Raw genomic sequence first — 21,971 nt, forward strand, 5'->3', positions numbered from 1 at the left:
ACGCATATACATTACCTTTAAGCGGGGCCAAACAGACACTATTTACATATATTATGAATAGTATGGCTCCCAATACGGATCCTTGTGGGACTCCATATTATATCCTAGCAAAATTACTTAAACACCCTTTTATTCTCACGCACTGTTTCCTGTTGATCAGATAGCTCTCAAACCAATCAAATGAAACACCTCTAATTCTACTTATCCACAGATCGCGTAGGAGGATATTGTGGTCTACACAATCAAAAGCTTTTGTTATGTTTAAAAATAGACCGCTCACACATTTGCTATCATTTATGCCCTGAAATACTTGGGTAGCAAAATTTAAGAGCGCCTTTTCAGTATTGCTCCCAGCCATGAATCCATATTGGTTTTTACTAAAAAAAAGAAGTTTTATTGAGGTATGATATTAATCTGTTCTTCATACATTTCTCATAGATTTTAGAGAAGATAGAGAGTAGGGAAGATAGAGAAGATAGAGATATTGGTCTATATTGAGTAACAGAGTTTTTATCTCCTTTTTTAAAGACAGGTATTACTACTGATTTTTTTAAAGCGTCTGGGAATTTCCCAGATTGGAGGCTTATATTTACAAGAAAGGTTAAGACATGTGATATATGATCTGCTGCTAATTTAACATTTTTTGAACTTATTCCATCAATAACAGGGGATTTACTGTTTTTGAGATTTTTGATAATATTTTCAATCTCAGCATTAAGGACAGGCTCAATGAACATTGATGACACTTCACATTTTATATTTGCTAGGTCATTATTTATATCATTACAACCTTCATTTAATTGTTTACGTAAATCACTTACAACATTTATGAAATAATTGTTAAATATGTTAGATACTTGAAATGGTTGAGAGATATTTTTATTATTTCCATTATTTAGTTCAATAACTTTATCGTTTCTTTTTTGACCGGTTAAGGAATTAATTACTTCCCACTACTTTTTAGAATTTGCTTTACATCTGTCAAACATGCTATCATAGTATTTTTGTTTAGCCGATGTAATCTTAATTTTACGTTATGATGGTCTTACATGTTTTATAATGTTTAATTAAATGTAAGTTATTAGGATGCGCTATTGTTTTTTTGTATAATGAATTTCTTACCTTGTATGACTAACTGTGTTTTAGATTCATTTATAATTTCAGTAAATTTTTTAATGAAAATATCAAAAGTTGCTGATGCATCGTTATGCATATAAACATCCCACCAGTTTACTTTAGCGATAAGGGAAGTGAATTTATGATAATCAATTTTAATAGCACTCATATTATTCTCATTTTTAATAGTACTGGAATGCGTCACATTAGAGATATGCGATATCCCGATGCCTATAAGATTATGATCTGTTATCTGCAAATGACTCTTAGTTGAAACTATTTAATAATTATTTTTATTTTCTATTCTTGACAATAAGTGATCAATGCATGTTCCACTTGCAAATTGCATGGGTTTATTGACTAATGATTCACAACTATGGTAGTTATAAATAGTTTTATACTCATCTATTAAGTGGGATTCGGAAAGTAGGTTTAAGTTAAAGTCACCAATTATTATGCAGTTATTAGAATTAATTTTAGACAGCACATCATTAAATTCATTTAAAAAGAGCCTCTTATCCATACTACGTAACCTATTTAGCGCAAGTATTGTATATTCAATACCATTGTGCACTAGGTCAATAAGAATTGCATCAGATGCAGACAGAGACCCTTCAGTTGTTCAATTTAGAATTGATATAAACAATTATTCCACCTGATCTATAACCTTCATTGCAATTAGCTATTATATCATAATTTTTTATTTTGTATAAAGATACTTCATTTGACATTATCCAGATTTCCGATAAAACAATTAAATCTGGCATGTTTTTAAATTTAGATAAATTAACTAATAATTCATCAAAGTTCTCTCGCAGAACTACTAATGTTTTGGTGCAGAATTTTAAATTCACAGTTCATTAATTTATTAAAATTGGTAGAGATCATTAGAAATAATAAGAATTTATTTTAATATAAATAAGTGTGCTTACGGTAATTTGTTTAAGTCCTCTTCATTCCTAATTTACACAACTTTGTCTTTTTCATTCTTCCGCATAAGTATTTTCCCATCTCATAGCCAGATATACTTGTAACCGTTAGACTTTTTTGCCTGCCAAGCGAGCGCATATAGCCATCTGCTTGGGCTTATCCCACCATCTGATGAACTTGACAATGATTTCGTCAGACGTATTATTTTTCCCTGGAAATCTGTGACAAGCATCAATCATCTCATCTGTAATTTGGAAACCAATTACGTCTCCCACTTTTTTAATTGTATCAACATCTTCATCATCTTCTTTGGAGATACCATGAATTTCTATCATATTTTTACGACTATATTTCTCCGCATCCTCAAGTCTGAACTCAAGCTGTTTAACTTTTTGACGGAGATTATGGTTTTCAGCTGTCAAATTCTCAATTTTTTGAACATACTCTTCTAATTTTAGTGTCTGGTCAGCAATGATTTTTGAGTTATCATCAATCTTTTTGTGTAGGAGGTCTGACGATTCATTCATATCACTTATCATATGTTTCTGGGCTCTCTTTAATTCATTTATCGCAGACATCACATCATCAAAAGTAAAGTTGTTTCCTTGTACAGCAGTTTCTAATTGAATTTCTTTTCTTTTGTTTAAGGCGCAATGTTCACATCTCCAAATTTCATTATTAAATATTAACAATTCAATGTCATTATTTTGCTCATATTTTGACAGTTTGCATGAAATAATGTCTTGTGCACTATTTTACTATATTTACTATATTTTTATTACAAACTCCACATTTAGGCATGATTTTGGCGTAAACAGCAATGTATGAAGAATAATAAAACAATAATAGACTCTCTGTTGATATGTATTCACATAGAACGCAAAGTTAAGTTTCCCTAAAAATACTGTTCCATTTCATTAAACAATTACCATCAATCACTAACGCGAAAATAAGACTCAGCATTTCACCACTTATCAAACATCAACACGTTAATCACTCCCGATTTTACTTCTCGAACTCTGAATAAAATCAAAACAAATTCATGTTCACAGATCTTTAATCATACACAATTATCTATGTCTTACATTACCACGGTTGTAGATAATACAACAATAAATACATTGTTCCTAATCATTATAGTGATATAGGAATAGCTTCAAATAGTTTTATAGCCATTTTTTAAAAACAACTAAAAACAACTAAGATATTAGTGAATATTCTTTCACAATGACTGATTAATATACACTTTCATTATTATACTAAACCCAATGAAATACAGTAACAGTTAACCCTTATTTAATACCTTCGTTTACAATTACAGAACAGGGACTGGACTTATAGTGAATAGAAATATTCTCTTTTAAGAAACTAAATCTGACAAATGACACTAATAATATCTCTAGTACTTTTCACGCATCACTGCCATATAAAAAAAGATTATACACCACTTTATGCTGTGAAACAACACATAAATATACATACACAAATCCAGTCTACAAGCAAAAGAAGAAAAAAGTAGAATAATGACGTAATTACAAATTTACTTACACCACTGGTGTCTTCTCCGCTAATAGACACTCTCTGGAAGTTTGGTACAAAATCATGTTCATCTAATTTAAAATGATCTGGCACATCTGAACTCGGGGCATCAGTGGAAGGTTCATATAAACTTCGTTTTTCTTCAATATCCTTAGCTACCCTAATAAAACAAACAGAAATAAAACTTATAAGAAAACTAATATGAAAATATAGTATATCTATATGGTATAAGAGTAGTTAAGTGTAGCTGAAAAACAATACTAACCACACTACACTGAAATACAAAAAATTATGGAAAAGATTGACTGTAATTTGACCCTGACCTATTACTTTCTTTTTGTGAAAATGTGATTACTCGATCTTCAAACTAAAATGTAATTACATATACTGGAATTTCAAAAACAAATACAAAAATAATAACAATATCAGGACGAATTTTACTAACATAAGGTGAACAGCAAATTAGGAAGACCAAAGAGAAGATGAAGTTGTGATTGAATGTTGACCATTGTTAACGAAAACTACACTAACAGAAAATACTGAAATAAATAGAAGAGAAATTAAAAGCACCTACAAAATGTATGATGCATTTTTTTTTTAATGAAATAATTATATCATACCAGGACTACTATAATCAAAGCAAAAATGAAAACAGAGGTATCAATTATACTAATGCACTACTCATCAAAGTTTAGAAGGCTCAGTAGATGTGCATGATCGGCATGAATTGTTAGACCTGCGAATAATGGCTTCTTGCTTCTTATGACATCATGTCATGATGCACTATCCCTTCACTATACTATTAGCAATGCTAACACTATTTTAGGCAACCCAGGTAGAACTACTGTACATATGTGTATTAAAACTTTCTAAACTTTGCAAAGTAATACAACACAAAATAAAAAATCTTATGTGGACACCATATGACTTCCTGGTACGCCTATTAAATTATATATACACATTTTTTTAAAATAAAAAGTACATAAAATTTTATTTCATTAATAAGTTCTAAATTTTTTCATACTTCTTTTTTTTATTATTGCTGAATTATTATTCATAATTTTTTTTTTACAACAGAGATTAATAATTATTAATAAATCAATATATTTAAATTAAAAAAAAAAATTTAAGAAAAAAAGGAAATGAAGTCTAATTCGAACCAATGTGCCTTCCCCTTGTAACATCCAAATATTTCATTAATTACAATCTTATTTGGCTATAACTCTGGAACCAACGAAAATAAGTACCACTTATGATATATAGTTGAAAAGCTCTCAATGAGGACTTATTACTGCAGTTAAGAAAAAATCCAAAATCTTAATGTTTTGGATTTTGGGCTTTTTTGGACACTTTTGGTTAAGTCAATTGCAATCAAAAGTGAAGGTGGACAACTAAATGTTACAACAGTCCTAAATCCAAAATTTCAACATCCTATGTACAATAGTTTTTGAGTTATATACATACATATAGATGTCATGCCAAAACTAGTCAAAATGGATTCAAGGATGGTCAAAATTCCATTGAAAACCAACATTTTTCGGGATCACAGTACTTCCTTTACTTCGTAGAAGGAAGTAAAAAGAAAATTAAAAAATAGGAAAGAAATAGAGAAATAGGAGATTATGTAGAACAAATTAATCTTATTTCAACAAGTATTAATCATATTTTGGTTGTACTTCACATTATTTAAACCAAATAAAATTTTTTTCTGTTAATAAAATATTTTTATACTAACAAATTATCAAAACATCTAGTGCTCTATTCTTAAAATACGTGCAATACATTTTTCAGCAATAATACTAATTTGTAATGCAACCATTTCAATGCAATGGTATAATGTAATACTGTTGAAAAACAGTATACACTAACAATTACTTAAACAAACTAATAATTCATAAATATGACAAATATATCAAATATATATATTACAATATATCACAAATATATTGCAATTGAGTTTACATATATATTTCTTTTTTGGAATATTCAAAACTATTTAAAAAAGTTCATTTTAAATACCATAACCCACCTGTACAATATCTATTACTCAATCACAATATTAAAAAGTCAATAAAAATTAAAGTAAGAATCACAGAAATAAAATTTACACTCAGTAAATTAATAATAACAATAAAAACAAGCCAAAATTAAAAATACTTCATTACAGGAATTAAATTATTTAAAATAATTGTATAATAATATATGCATAAGCAACATAAGCGATGTAACGGTCAAGATGATTTTATCATTAAGTTAAGATTAAATTAGATAAATTCCAAACAAAAATAAAAAATAATTACATAAAATCAAGATAAATTTAAATAATATGTAATAAATAAAATTGATTTAATATACTGTATTACTATGTGTGCATTAAGTAATTTAAAAAAAAAAGCTAATCATTAATAATTATTTTTAAATTAATATTTTAAAAAAACAATACTCAAAGATGTGTGATGTTTTAAATTTACATCATTTCAGTAATGGCAGTTAAGTTATGTTGTTAATAAAAATTTTGTGATTGTTAGTGTGTTTATGTTTTCTAAATTTTTAGGTTTTATTTTATTTTTTTTGTTATTTGTTTGATGTAATTATAGAATTGTGTACTGACTGATGATGCAGGATCACGTGAAAGTCAACTATTGGTATTACTTTTTTTTTTTACTATGTTTTGGCGTTTTATTTTTTTAATTTTAAAATGTATAATACTGATAAATTCTACATAATTCAAATTAAAAAGAAATTTTTATGAATAATTTACAAAATGTTTAGGAAGTTGTTACACATCAAAATGAACTATTTAAAAATTATCTGCTACGGCTAATTAAGAACAAAAATTGTTTAATGAGTAGAAAACTTAGTTTTAATACATTTTTTTCTAGAAAGAATTATTATTTGAATTTAAAATAAAATATCTGAATTCCCTGAGTACTAATTCATTCATTTCATTACCCAGAAGAGAATCTTCTGATAAAACATTATGAAAACTCCCTTAGCAAAATCAATTCATAAACTTTTTTTAGTTTAGATTATTCCCCCTGAAATCTTATATTTAACATACATGCTAACTTAGTGTGTGTGTGTGTGTGTATATATATATTTTTTAAATTTATTTATATATAAGCATACCATGTTAGCAAATTATAAAAGAAAGATCTGTTCCCTAAAGGGAGCACTCATCTGAAATTATATGAGTGGAAACATACACAGGAGCGCTTGGGGGCGTGCACCCCACACACTCAAACATACATTATGCATATGCTACTAATATTTTACAGCTGGAGAAGGAAAAAATATATTAACATATTGACCACTGTAAAACACAGTAATCACTTTATGTAAATTCTGGTTCATTCATAATACAATTCAAAATTTCAAAAAAAAAAAACTATTTCGAATAAAATGATAAACTTCATAAAAAGTATGTTTTTTGTGGTTATAGAATTTAATACCAACTGAAGATGTGGGATACCACAAAAATTAATTATTGGAAATTAATATGGTATGTTTAACTTATCTAATTACTGTGTTTTGGTGGTTTGTATTTCATATAATAATATATACGTCCTATCAGTGTTACAACTTGAGGTTTCATGTTTGCGGATCACACTGATTTTAGAGTGAATTCAATAAATTGAACTCTTTAACAAAATTAAATTATTAATACAGTAAAAATTAGAGAAAAAAATGAATCTTCGATTGCAACTGATTGTTGAAGGTTTAGCCAGAATAAAAATTATTTGATTATATTAGCAATATCATAAATACTATTTCCAGGGGTACTGAACAATGACTGTCATCAAAGAGGTTCTTCCGTTAAAAAAGATATTAACCATGTTTTTAAAAGTATAAAAGTAATGTGTCTGAAGCGAAAATGGAAATAAGTAAGTTTATTGAAAAGTTTACATCATATTTAATAGTGTACTGAGAGAGATACAATGCTTTATAGTGGTAGGAGAATGGTCTTACAAATAAACACTACATATATATATATATACACACACTAGGCTGAAAAATAAACTAAAATGTTAAGAATGAAATATCTAATCTATAGCCAATGCAAGACACTGAAAGTGGTGTGAAGTAACTGAAGTAATGTGTGAACTAGATCACATCAGAGTTGGAGATAAATCATGTATTCATTCTTTTTTCGGAGCCATTTGTTGACAAGTAATAGAAACTTCCTCACCAGCATCACCCTTAATAAATCTGTTCCAACACACCCTAACAGTAACAGTACCTCTCCAACACAGGAAATTTCATAAAAATAAAAAAAAACCACTTGGTCATAACTGCAGCAGTGGTCACAACCGTATCAGTAGCACAAACAGTAAAAAGAGCTGAAAATTTAAGTACCAACAAGATCTTGCTTCAGTAAGTCAATAATAATTTAATAACATCATATACACAAATTACCGTAACATAAAAAGTTCACTCATTCCACAGATATTAAGCATCTTACACTTCTACACAAAAAGGTTGTACCCTGTTTTCCCCTGCATTCTCAGACTCAGGAGACATTCAAAACACCGAGAAATGAAAAAACACAGAATTTTAAATCATTAAACTACTTTACCTTATTACACAAATCTATATTAACAGACGGAACAGAAAAAACTTAATCAACAATGCAGCTGAATTATGCTGGCATTCAGTAATAAGTTTTAACACATAAATTTTCCTCCAGAGATACAGTTGAAATTTATTACAGATCTTCTTACAGCTTTAATTTTTTTTTGTTTTTTTTTTAATCTTAGAACAAGCGTTTTAAACATTTATTTACAAAACAACTTCAAATGAAAATACTTTGGGGTATCTGAACAAAGAAAAAGAAAAAATCTGTTTAATTATCTTACAATCTGTGATATAAGATGAAAAATTTTCATGTGACAATTTTAATTTTAAACATATTAATGAAAATTGTAAAAAATTGTTGAAAATTGCTAACTTTAAGGTGTGTAGGTGAATGTCTGTGATAAAGATATTTGGTTTGATTCCTGACCCATACATCAGACATTTATTTCACCTATCATTTCACCAATTTCTTATTAAAATATAAATAAAAGTATGTTTAATGTAGTAATGAAAAGAAAAAGAAATGAAAATATTCCAATTCTGAAAAAACCTCATTTAAGGGAAAATAATTTGTTTAGAAAAATAAAATTAATTTGATCTATTGAAATCAAAACAAAAAAAAAAAAAATGGCAAAAACTAAAAATAAAACAACTATTTTTAGAGATGGAATCTTCTGTTTTAAAATTTTTCAATTGTAATATTTCAATTTGTAATTATGTACCTGTTAATAATCGATTTACAATTTACAATTACCAGGATACAATTTATAAACCTCTGCCTAACCAACCATTAACCAATATACATTACCACATTCGATGATCGTTAACAATGCCTTTCCTTTAATTAAACTAATAAATTAGACTAATGAATGTTTTTATACCAAAAAAAAAACATTTTATAGCTCTTCAAAACAAGTGGCAAGATTCTACGAATTAGCTATATCACAAATAGGGGATTTTTTGCTTGAATTACTGCAAAAGTTTTGAAGCTTGTATGTAGTTATATGGAAACTGAATTTTGTACCGTATGAAAAATGCCATCCCTGACCGGGATTAGAATCCGCACTTCTGGAAATGCCCAGTCGCTACCACTCCTTGGAGATCTGCTTTTTTTTCACAAATATTGGTTACCATATTTCACAATGCGTAAATTAAAGTGTGCAGACTAATATAAGTAGGCTACGAAATACGATTTGCATATAGTAATCTCTACACGACACTTGTAATTTAACTCAAATGAATTTAAATATAACGTTAAAAAAAACATTTAAAATCTTTTTTTTATATAAAACTAATTTATTTATTACTGTTTTCTTAGCATATACTGATGACAATTAATTAATAATCAAAATGGCGATCTAGCTGTAGATTTTACGATTCTCTTCTGTAAAGGATTTTTCAGCATTTTTCTAGTCATGAAATTTCCATAACCCTTAAACATATCTCTTTTTTTGCATTAAGTAGCTAAGTTAAACATTTACATAGAAAGTTGATATAAAAGTAATACTAATATGAACTAAAAGTAAACGAGGAAGTATCACTGTGATCCTTGCAGGAAAAGAAACCCATCTTGTGACAATCTCGGTCACCACACCACCCCTTCTGTTCCTAGTCGCAATGGGCTTTACCGGAGGTGGTCTTTTAGACTCTCTAAACTTGGTAACACATCACAGTTATCAATTTGGTCTTTGTCAGGCACGGCATATTTTCATATGCTACCAATTTCCACTGGAAAATGATCATAGCTGTTGATATCCGCCCTTTCATAACAAAATGCGGAAGCATCCTGATCCCAGAGGAAGACATTCTCCGCCAACAACAATGCAGAAACATTGAAACAAAACAATGGACAAAAACATAATTAATAAAACAAAACATCAAGAAAAACAGAGTACAAGAGAAATCCAAGCAGGGCCCTAAATACCCTCGCAATCCTTTCCTTTGCTAAGTACACTATAAAACTCTCCACTATTGCCCATTAATATTGAGTGATCGAATAGGTTGATAAAGATTTGTTTCGACCTCCATTTGCATCAGCCAACAACAAAATTAGTATAAAACTGATGCCTATCCTTAAAATTCCTTCATTGTAGTATATTACTATAAAAGTTCTCTACATATCTTGAACAGCTTTGTTAAATCGGAGCTGACAGGCAATCCTTGTTCGTGTAGTTTGTTATATTTTCGTTAGTCAGGACAAGATGGGCACTTTAGCAAATATAACTTAATAAAAAAAAAATCGGCGGCCAGGAGTCAAATTGCAGTTTTATTTTTTTTTTTTTAATATATGAAAATGACAGGTGTACTGTTACCAGCCACTAAAAAATATAGCATCACTTGCGGTGAACTTCTACGGAAACCAGTTTTCGAACCTACTGGCATAACTGGCTTAATTTACACAACAATTTCAATTTCAACTTCCTGAGACGTTCAAAACGTTATGGAACAATTAATTAGTTTAATGGACAGTCTTATTCAGATCAAGGAAAATAATGTCTTACTGTTTTACTCAAGACTGGTAATATTTTCATTTGTTAAAAAATAATCATTCACGAGTAAAAATGCCATAACTCCAAACCTTTTCAGATACATCACCATATAAACTTCTACTTATCCTCTGATATCGCTCCATCAACATCTCCACTCCCTTTGAAATCATTTTTTGAAAAATGTAATACATATAAACCTCCTAGTGCATAAGCAACTACACCGAACTGTGACAAATTAAACCACATTATACCTTTCATGACATATCAAACCATTCCTGAAATCAATTTCTCAAACATGGTTATATTTTTTCCTTATTATCTGGTAATAATTTTATATGTTAGCAGTATTAATTTTATTACTTATTTCATTGTATAATTTATTTATAGTATTAATATTATAACAATTAGTAATAGCAATGTTTTTAATTATTTCTTTTGTTTAAAGAACCTTTATCATGGGATAATGTAAAACTCTACATAAAAGTGCATTAAAAACAGCCATCTTTTGGGACCAAAGATGAAATAAATTGTAATTGATTATTGTATTTCATTTCAATTTCAAAAGACATTTAATTACATTTCAATCCACCAGAGTAGCTTTATATTCATTCAGTATACTGTTAGAATGTATACAGTCATGACTGCGTAAATATTTCACTATTGACGTTATTTTAATTATTAACTTGTTATAATATTTTTAACTCCTGATGATGGTTTTGAAATAACTGAAAGATCTTGAGTCACAATTAATTTGCTGGTAAGGTGGATTTTTCTTTTTTAATAATTCATTCTCGAAATATTAAGCAGATAAATCCCAAATTAAACCGATAACTGGTATACTACTTTCAGAATTTTGTAAAAATTATTTTAATATTTTTAACTATGAGAATCTCAAATCCTTGAGAAGTACAAAAAATCATACAGAGGTTATTTTTTGACAGACAGCAACATAGATGTTTTTTTCATGTTAGTACAGCCGAAGACATGAAAATGAGGTCTGTTTAATAAAAAAAAAAAATCCTTTTCGGAAGACATAAAAAAAACCCTTTCTGCACGCCGGAAGGCGGAGATAGATTTCACCGGTGCTAAATAGGGGATAAAAAAGATTTCCACCTTAAACTTAAGAAAAACTTCAAATTTACTCAATATAACAGCGGTCTCATGCGAAAAAAATTTTCACATGTTTAGCATACGACAAGCCCCATCTTCGTACAATTCCAGCAACATTTTGGTCATCCCTTTCCGTAAGGGTTGGTCATATCAAAAATTGTTTCAGACAAAAGTTTTAGGTAATGTTTAGAGGACTAACGACCACTTTAAACCGATTTGATACTGTTCCTATTAAGGGAGGTATTTTTTTGTCTTCGACACCCCGTTTTTTCCCATCCTGGGCCAATGGTTGGTGATCAAAAAAATTTTCTCGTAAGTTTTAGGTCCTTATCCAAAGAATAGTAGGAGCGTTAAACGAATTCGATATTTTACTTAATAGGAAAGTTATAACGATATTTCGTTTTTTCAAAAAAGCCCCCTCCATTATCACACCCGTGGTCCGATTTTGCCCATTAACGAACTCGACCGAGATTTTGGATCGTTATATTTTACTTATAAATTTGAAAGTGATTGGCACAAAATAACGGCAGTTATCGTGTCCACAAGAAAGTGAAATGTACTAGTATTTATAAATGTATAAATAAACTTTGAACTGACGGTGGTTTTGGGGTCTGGGAAATGTGAAACACATAGATGTCGAAATTTTCCGGAAGTCGAAACATGGTACCCATTACAATAGGTAGCTTTCTTATGAAATCTACCGAAAAGATCAGTAAAAACCCTAATCATTCTGTACAAGATAGAGGATGAAAAGTGTTACATCGCAGATAGACATAACAGAAAATAGCCCAAATCATTGTAACATTAGTAATTAGTAAAGGCACGTACAAGCAATTCATACACTACATTTTCTACACATGGAATCAATAAACAAGATAACTAGTTAACTAATCAGATATTTCCATTAACGTAACATACGTTACATGTTAATATCACCAGATCGATATGAGTAGACAGTACTCTACTTAATTTTAATCCCGCAGTTACAGTTATTTTAAACCAAGCGGCCTTCTAGCCAATGAGATAAACTGTTATATGCGATACACTATCAACGTTTCCTGTTCGACTCTCCAATTTTTTACAGGCCACTTCTTATCGAATACAATCCATCGACTATGATGGCCAGGCAACCGAGAACAGCTTATCTCCCTATCCCGTATGGGCTGAAATAAAACCATCGTTTTTTTACTTTTTAAGACTACGTTCTACAAATTCAAATTATTTTCCCTATCCTTATATTTATCAAATTCTTTACAAAATATTCGCTTATTCTCTAGATATCCTTTCACGTATAAATACTCTCATCAGATGCTCATTTTCAAACACTCCAAATTTAATATCAAAGACGGTAGAAATTATTCACATTTCAACAGTTAACAATTCAAAATATTGTCCTATACCGTTTAAACAAAAATGCAATCCAGAGTTTCAGTAACGTAAACCTCAGATCGATATAAGAAAAAAAAATATTTTCTACCGAAAGTTTTTATCTAAATGTGTCAAATTCATTGAAAAAATATTATTATTAATTAAGTTCATATTACTAAATATAAACCAAGATAAAAAAAAAAAATGATAAGCCAAAGGCAATACTTACATTGACCCGGACATGTTTAACGTTTATTAACACGACAACCGAAAATAAAAGATGCACTTGCAAAAACTATTATCGTTTTTCCCCTCAAATAAATCGGTTAGCATCCAATTAAAAAGGAACGAAATAATATTTGCAAGATAATACTCGCTCGCTTTTTGTACAAAAACTTACGTGACGTAGTAAAAGGGATTACGCTCTGGCTCCGATCCGCTAACAAATAAGTTAAAGGGTTAACTGCAGTCGTAAAATCTTCTCTGGCTAAAAGCACAAGAGATTTGGCATTGAATTAAGATCAATCTGGATTACAGAAATTATAATAATATTATTATTAATTACTACTATAAATATTTCAATAGGAAACAGTTATTGAAGCTATATCATTATACAAGACAGTTTTATTATTATTTATTTTTGTAATTAATCTTAAATAATAAATTAAGTGGTATTAATTAAAAATTTTCCTTTTACTTAATATACCTTTTAAAAAAAAATTATAGAAGATAAAATGTAACGACAAATAAAAAAATAAAATTTAAAAATCAACATTTTAATTAAATATAATGATTAATTTCATATAAAGTATAACTTAAAGTATTCATAATAAGCATAACTTCCGCACTAAGTGTTAATAATTAAAATGATCTACGATCAGGCAGTTTTAGTACTTTCCCGACAATATCAATATATGCTGTTATAGCAGCTACTGTTACGACAAAGTATTTAAACCGTCAATTTTTTTTTTAATTGGTCTTTCTTATGCCTTAAGGAGATATTTAAATAACTTGTAAATAATACGCGATAAATGTTTTATTATAACTCTGAAATCAGTTCACCGATTTTTTCAAACTTAGTTGACAGGAATTATGCAAACATTGGAAAAATGGTAGAAATATGTTGGGCGAAATAGAATTTCATATAAGTTTTTTTTATCAAGATTACAAATAAACAAAAATTTTGAATCAATATTCCCTTTCTCCCCAAAAAATGACGATATATTTTTTTTTTTTACCTCCTTGTACGAAGTAAAGTAAGTATTGTGATCGCGAAAAATTTCGGTTTTCAGATCTCAACAGAAACATCCATTTTGACAATCCCACAATCCATTTTTACTAGTTTCGGCGTGACGTCAGTACGTACGTATGTAACTCGCACAGCTCAAAAACTATTAGCCGTAGGATATTGGAATTTTGGATTTAGGACTGTTGTAACATCCAGTTGTGCACCTCCCCTTTTGATTCCAATCAACTGGACCAAAAGTTTCCAAAAAAGCCCAAAATTCAAAAAAATTCGATTTTTTATTTTTTCTTAACCGCAGTAATAAGCCCTCATTGAGAGCTTTTCCACAATATGACAAAGTGGTATTTATTTTCATTGGTTCCAGAGTTATGGCCAAATAAAATTTTAATTAATGAAATATTAAATCGTTGAAAAGTTCTGAATGACGTCTTTTACTGCAGTTAAGAAAAAGTCCAAAATAGAATTTTTTTGGATTTTGGGCTTTTTTGGACAGTTTTGGTCCAGTCGATTGCAATCAAAAGGGGAGGTGCACAATTAGTCGTTACAACAGTCCTAAATCCAAAATTTCAACATCATACGGCTAATCGTTTTTGAGTTACGCGAGATACATTCGTGCGTACAGACGTCACGCCGTTAGTAGTCAAAATCGATTCAGGGATGATCAAAATGAATATTTCCATTGAAATCTGAAAACCGAAATTTTTCGCGATCACAATACTTCCTTTTACTTCGTACAAAGAAGAGAAAAAATTAAACGGGCTGACGATTTAACTAACTAAATCTACCGAACGAATAGCAAAATACTATAGATTGTCACGAAAAACTGTGACTGCTATAAAAAAAGAAGTTCGTGCTATTAAAGGTGAATCGCTAACAACCCTTGAGAACAAAAGAAAGCGTTCTCATTACCGTAACACAGACATCGATAGTTTTGATCGGGACATTATAAGAAATTAATCTAAGATTTCTATGTCGTTTAGAAGGCGAGAGTTCCAGGGTTCGAGTCCTAGTAGTCAGTTATATTTAAACGGATTTGAATTCTAGATCGTGGATACCGGTTATCTTTGGTATTTGGGTTTCAATTAACCACCCACCACAGGAATGCTCGAACTGAGACTGTACAAGACTACACTTCATTTAAATTTATACATATCATCCTCCGAAGTATTATCTGAACGGTAATTACCGAAGACTAAACAAGAAAAAGAAAAGAAAAACGATTTCAATGACCAAAAAAACGTTGTCCCGACAACGTCAAAACTTCTTCCGATTTTAAAAGAGCGAATCGGATGTAAATGGAAAAGAACCACTCTCCGGAAAACTTTTACCTGAATGGGCTTTAAACGGAAGACCTGTATTTCGAAACGTATGGTATTAGTGGAAAGACACGACATAATTAATTTAAGGTGTAAATATTTACAGAAAATTAGGGAAGTTAGAAAGAAGCAAAGAAAAATATATTTTTTAGACGAAACTTGGGCTGATACAATTTAAATTTTCAAATATACTGACAGAGTAAAAACGTCTTGGAACACTCAAAACTATTAGTCTTCTTGACTTTATATCATGCACACTACCTTTTGAATCTTATGGAGTATAGTAAGTTGACTGATATTCTGAAAATATATGCAAAAGATTTAAACGTGTGTATTAGGACGTGATACGTCTACTTTTCATGCATTCCTCAGCTAGCCTATAATTTTGTTTTGCATTTTTTGTCTTCAGTTATTTGACTGGTTTGATGCTGCTCTCCAAGATTCCCTATTTACTGCCAATCATGTCATTTCGGTATACCCCCTACGTCCAACATCCCTAACAATTTGTTCTACATATTCCAAACGGTGCCTACCTGTTTTTCCACCTAACTGTCCCTCCAACATCAAAGCGACTATTCCAGGATGCCTTAAAATGTGTCCTACAAGTCTGTCTCTTCTTTTAGCTATATTTTTACAAATGCTTCATCTTCATCAATCTGCCCCAACACCTCTTCATTTGTCACTTTATCCACCGACCTGATTTTTAACATTCTCCTATAGCTATAACATTAATATTCTCCTATAGCCCCGGGGCCATTTGGTCTGTTTGTTTCCTCGCATCTCGAGTTTGTTTGTAATCAAATCGAAGATTTCTATGAAGAATTTGAAATGCACTTCACACATCGTTGCTCGAAAAATTGGGATTCCATAAGCGAAATCGAACAATTCACTGGTATCTACATTCCCCATTTTGTAGATTCCAGCAAAATGAAATAAACCGATACGAGGTTTTATTTCCAATTCATTTTTATCACGTGTAAATGATGGATATCCTGATTCCGAAATTGCCTCATCTTCATCTACGTTGTTATTTCTTTCAGAATATTTTGGACTTCGAGTTTTGATCTCAGCATTTGTACATGTTACTAATAGGTTCACTAGAAAAATACAATCTCCAAGCGTGAAGTGGCGTTCTGATAACCTTAGCTGCATTTTTATTACCAGGTACACGGATAACAATACGAAAATTTTCACGTATTCAATGTTGGTGTCCCTGATATCATCATCCTCGCTTTCCCATTCATCGTCACTGTCCTCAGCCCTTATCAAATCCGATTGAACCACGTTTAAAGTATTGTCAGACTCAAAAATAGGAAGATCTCCCTCTAAAGTTCTAACTCATTCAGATTTCGGTAGCGGCTCAAATTCATTTGTTTCATTCCTAAAAATCGGGAATAATTATGTCATCATCACTAACATCTGAGCTGCCAACTCCATCACTGGCATTTTCTTCGAAGAGGTCATGATAATAATATGTCTGAAATAAAGAGAAAACAAAATTTCTTATAATGGGGGATTTTGAAAGTAAATTACCTACAATTAATGTTGATACTCTGAAAATAACAAATAATAATATGGTATGTTCTAAACAAACAGCTAATAAAATCCATTGCATTTTAATTTATAAATAATAAGTATATATATATATATATATATATATATATAATAAGGAGCATTATTTATCTTACGCAAACGATACACAAGAGTACAGATGTATCCCAAATGATGTCTGTAAACAAAATGAACACAGACATAACACTGGTCGACCAACTGTCACATACCGGCACCAAAGTTAGGAAATTACCATAAACACTATATCACTAGCGTAACCTAGTGATGACTTCTGGAATTAATCAGCTACCAGGGGTTCTCCTGTACCCCAGAGTACCTCTCCAAGGTTAACCAATATATAATCTATCTTATATCTTGCAGTATAGCCCGGATTTTCTACGTGTATATTCTTCTATTATGATTCTTAAACTGGGTGTTGGCAATTCCTAAATTACACTTCGTGAAAAAATAAAAAATCCTAATTTGCGTGAAAAATATGTTATACGGTTAGTAAATATGTAATACGGTTAGTGTGGGATGTGCTGAAGAAATAAGTGAAATACAAAAAATTATGAACAAAGAATTATTTTACGTACTGTATATCCTAGCAATGGAGTTCTAATTTGCCTATATTAATTTGAATTACTCGCAAAATGTAAGAAGAAAAATAAATTCTATTATTAAGAAATAAATTCTAATATTAGAAATCATTAGTATTAAGATAAGAAACGATTTGTTTTTATTTTACAGGAATGATGAAATCATATTCGAGTATACTATAAGAATGTGAATGTGCGATTATATTAATGAGTCAATGTTGTTTTTAAAAACAATTTAGTCTGTTTAAAGAGAGACAGAATATTATCGCAATCGCTATCACTAATCTTACATTTGGTAACGGCATACCACTAACCAATAACCCGACACTACCAACAACCAAGACCACTACCCGTTAGAATTTTATTTACAAAATAAATTATGTAAAACAATTTCTATAACACCACTGTTGAATTAAACACACTAAAAGGTAAAAACGAATTTTAGGACGGTATCTTAGAATGGATTTACAACAAGCTTTGATGGTGATATGTAAAATTATATGAAAGTCATATGCAAATATTTGTAACTTAACATGAACGTACCCCCACTCTTAAGGCCATTCATAACGCATGTGAAAAGACTGGCAAAATCATCAAATTTTTAATTTGAAGCCATGACTTTCACATAATAATTCATATCATCATCAAAGCTTGTTGTCAAATCCATTCTGAAATACCGTTCTAAAATTATTTTTACCTTTTACTGCGTCTATTAAGGGTGGTGTTTTAAAAACTTTTACATATTTTTTATTTTCTACTTTTTAATCTTCATAAGTTTATACTTTAAAAACTGCGCTAGCGCACAGGTTTGAGCGTATTTAGCGAAAGATCGGATCGGTACGTTTTACGGTGGGCGAGTACAATCAAAATATAGGCCTAAATTATTTTATTCCCGGATAACCAAGATCCGGTCGATCAAAAGTGTACCCGATGCGTTAAACAGTTACCGCTCGACCTACTGATACATACATCGTTTGAATCGTGAAAATCGGACGGACGGTTGCCGAGATATTATGGTGACAACCCATCGCGCCCCGGTGGTACTTGAAAATATCATCATCCGATGGGTACCTACCTCTGGGAGCGGATGGTGACGAGGGAATCGAAAAAAATTTTCAGACCGCTAAGACCGATCGTTTTCGAAATTTTCGTCCGAAAATTCGGATTCGGTTAAAAAGTACTAAATCTTCCCAAAACTTTGGTCGCTACTGTATAGAATTTCTAGTAGCAACTGTATACCCTAATATATATTTCAGTTAAAATTTCTTTCACTGAGAAAATATGCATGTAAACGAGGTTGCATAAGTTCAAGGGGCATTTTTTTCACTTAGCAACTTGGAACATCTTAGCGACTTGAAAGTGTTGCTAAAATGTGTTAACATCAGGAGCAAACCTGTACACAAAATTTCAGAGCGAATGGATAACCGGAAGTGCTTGAAAAGTCGACTGAAAGGTTCCGTACCATGAATCTTAGATACATAGTCCAAGAGCGAGTTAATATGAATGGTAAAAAAATAAGTTAGCTAAATATTTTTGTATTTTTTTATTCGGTTATAAATTCATTAATTTTTTTTATATAAATATGACTAAAAATAATTTAAAAATTCATGATTGAATTTGTTTATCGATTGAATAAACATTAGTATAAAAAATTACTAAAAAAAATTTATACCATAAATTAGTTAAATTAAAAAATGACTATAAAATTAAAAAAATGTATACCGTATATATACCGTAAAATTTATTATACCGTATTCCTCAAGTAGCATATTATAGCACCGCGCTAGCTAGGAACCATCGCCTAGATCAGATCTGTGCCAATTCGGCTTGGACAAGCTATACCTTTCTATGTGAGATTGACAGATACCCATATAAGGATTTTTTTTGTCTTCAGTCACGTGACTGGTTTGATGCAGCTCTTCAAGATTGTCTACCTAGTGCTAGTCGTTTCATTTTGGTACACCCCTTACATCCTACATCCCTGACAATTTGTTCTACATATTCCAAACGTTGCCTGCCTGTACAATTTTTCCCATCTACATGTCCTTCCAATATTAAAGCGACTATTCCAGGATGCCTTAATATGTGGTCTATAAGTCTGTCTCTTCTTTTAACTATATTTTTCCAAATGCTTCTTTCTTCATCTATTTGCCGCAATACCTCTTCATTTGTCACTTTATCCACCCATCTGATTTTTAACATTCTCCTATCGCACCGCATTTCAAAAGCTTTTAATCTTTTCTTCTAAGGTACTGCGATCGTCCAAGTTTCACTTATACTCCAAAAATATACTTTCAAAAATGTTTTCCTGATGTTTAAATTAATTTTTGTTGTAAGAAAATTATATTTTTAACTGAAGGTTCGTTTCGCCTGTACTAGCATTTTATATCGCTCCTGCTTCGTCCATCTTTAGTAATTAATTCTACTTCCCAAATAATAAAATTCTTCTACTTCCGTATTCTTTTCTTTTCCTATTTTTATATTCAGTGGTCAATCTACATTATTTCAACTTCGTTTCATTACTTTCGTTTTGTTCTTGTTTACTTTCATGCGGTAGTTCTTGCGTAGAACTTCATCCACGCCATTCACTGTTTCTTCTAAATTTTTTTACTCTAGGCAAGAATTACTATATCATCAGCAAATCGTAACATCTTTATCTTTTCAAGTTGCATTGTTACTCCGGATCTAAATTGTTCTTTAATATCATTAACTGCTAGTTCTATGTAAAGATTAATAAGTAACGGAGATCGGAAAACATCCTTGCGGGACTTTCATTACGGCTTCTTTCTTATTACGTTCTTCGATTATTACTGTTGCAGTTTGGTTCCTGTAAATGTTAATAATTGTTCTTCTATCTCTACACTTGAACCCTAACTTTTTTAAAATGCTGAACATTTTATTCCAGTTTACGTTATCAAATGCTTTTTCTAAGTCTTTAAATGCCAAACATGTTGGTTTGTTTTTCTTTATTTTATATATTTTCTTTTTTCATATAAAGATACGTTCACATATGAATCTATTATCTGATTCACCGCATCCGAAGCTGTTCCGTCTCAAACCAAGAAACGCGGTCATTTAGATCATTCATCACGCCATATAATTCCTGTCCGTTTGATGGTAAAATCCATCTTTAAGTAACCGTTTCAAAAAATAAAAAGAAAGATATAGAAAAACCAATTAAATGCAATTTACACTTTAGTAATTATTATTATTATGAGACAGTAATCATTATTTTATAATCAACGTCTTTAATAATTAATATTGCGTTTGAAAGAGTAATAAAAATAAAGCACAATTTTTTACAGAGAATGTTACGTTCATAATAATAATAATAGTAATAACGTCTTTGGCTTTCAACCAGATATACCGGATTTGAATCACGGTAAAACATTTTTCAGCCGCTATAAATTCATTAATCATCCATCAGTGATTGCTATCGGCGACAACGTGTTGGTGCTGTTTAAATAAATATAAAGAACTTTGGGAACATGCTACACGCATTTATTTTAACGAGGAAGGCAAAATTAATAAAATGATAGGCGATAAAAATCAATACCCTTGCCCGAAATCGAACCCTTGACCAATAAATTCAGAAACGAACAAGCTAATCGTTACACCAAATTGTTAACCGGTTAATACATTGTTTTTAACGTACATCTGTAGTTATATAATATGTTTTATCCTTCTATATAATTTATAATTTTATTCATACATACGCATTAGCTTTTACATAGTTTGTTGCGATGTTCAAACTAATTAATTTAAGTCGAACAGTAGTTGGCGAAGTGACAAGAGAAACAAATTATTATCGAATAAGGAATACACACGGTCGTAACAAGCGATGTCAGGCTTAGTAAGGAAAATGAATGTCGCAGTTTCCGATTAACCTCGTCACTGAGCTCGATAAATCGAAGCACCAAAATATTAAATGCGTTGAAATACATGCGACATCCACGCCTTCAAGCGGACAATTGCACTACGAAAACAAAGGGGCAGCGGCATATCACACATCATTACCCGCATAAAGGGCAATTCTGACCGATACCGCCTGGACTTATACGAATGAAAAACATAAAGACTGGAAGAGATAACGTAAATCAATCAATTAAATGTACTATTCATGAACTGATAA

At 30.5% G+C, this 21,971-nt stretch overlaps 1 protein-coding gene across 9 annotated transcripts in view; it reads right to left on the reverse strand.

Annotated features, from left to right (window-relative positions):
* The window catches only part of AMPdeam (AMP deaminase), a 253,902-nt gene that overhangs the window by 78,913 nt on the left and 153,018 nt on the right, over positions 1–21,971 (reverse strand). For all 9 annotated transcript variants that reach the window (XM_075367433.1, XM_075367427.1, XM_075367432.1 and 6 more), the window contains one exon: positions 3,595–3,745. In XM_075367433.1, the coding sequence (XP_075223548.1) occupies positions 3,595–3,745 (151 nt within the window). The remainder of the gene's footprint in view (positions 1–3,594; positions 3,746–21,971) is intronic.

This window comes from Lycorma delicatula, chromosome 5 (assembly GCF_047948215.1).
Source record: "Lycorma delicatula isolate Av1 chromosome 5, ASM4794821v1, whole genome shotgun sequence".
Taxonomy (NCBI): Eukaryota; Metazoa; Arthropoda; class Insecta; order Hemiptera; family Fulgoridae; genus Lycorma; species Lycorma delicatula.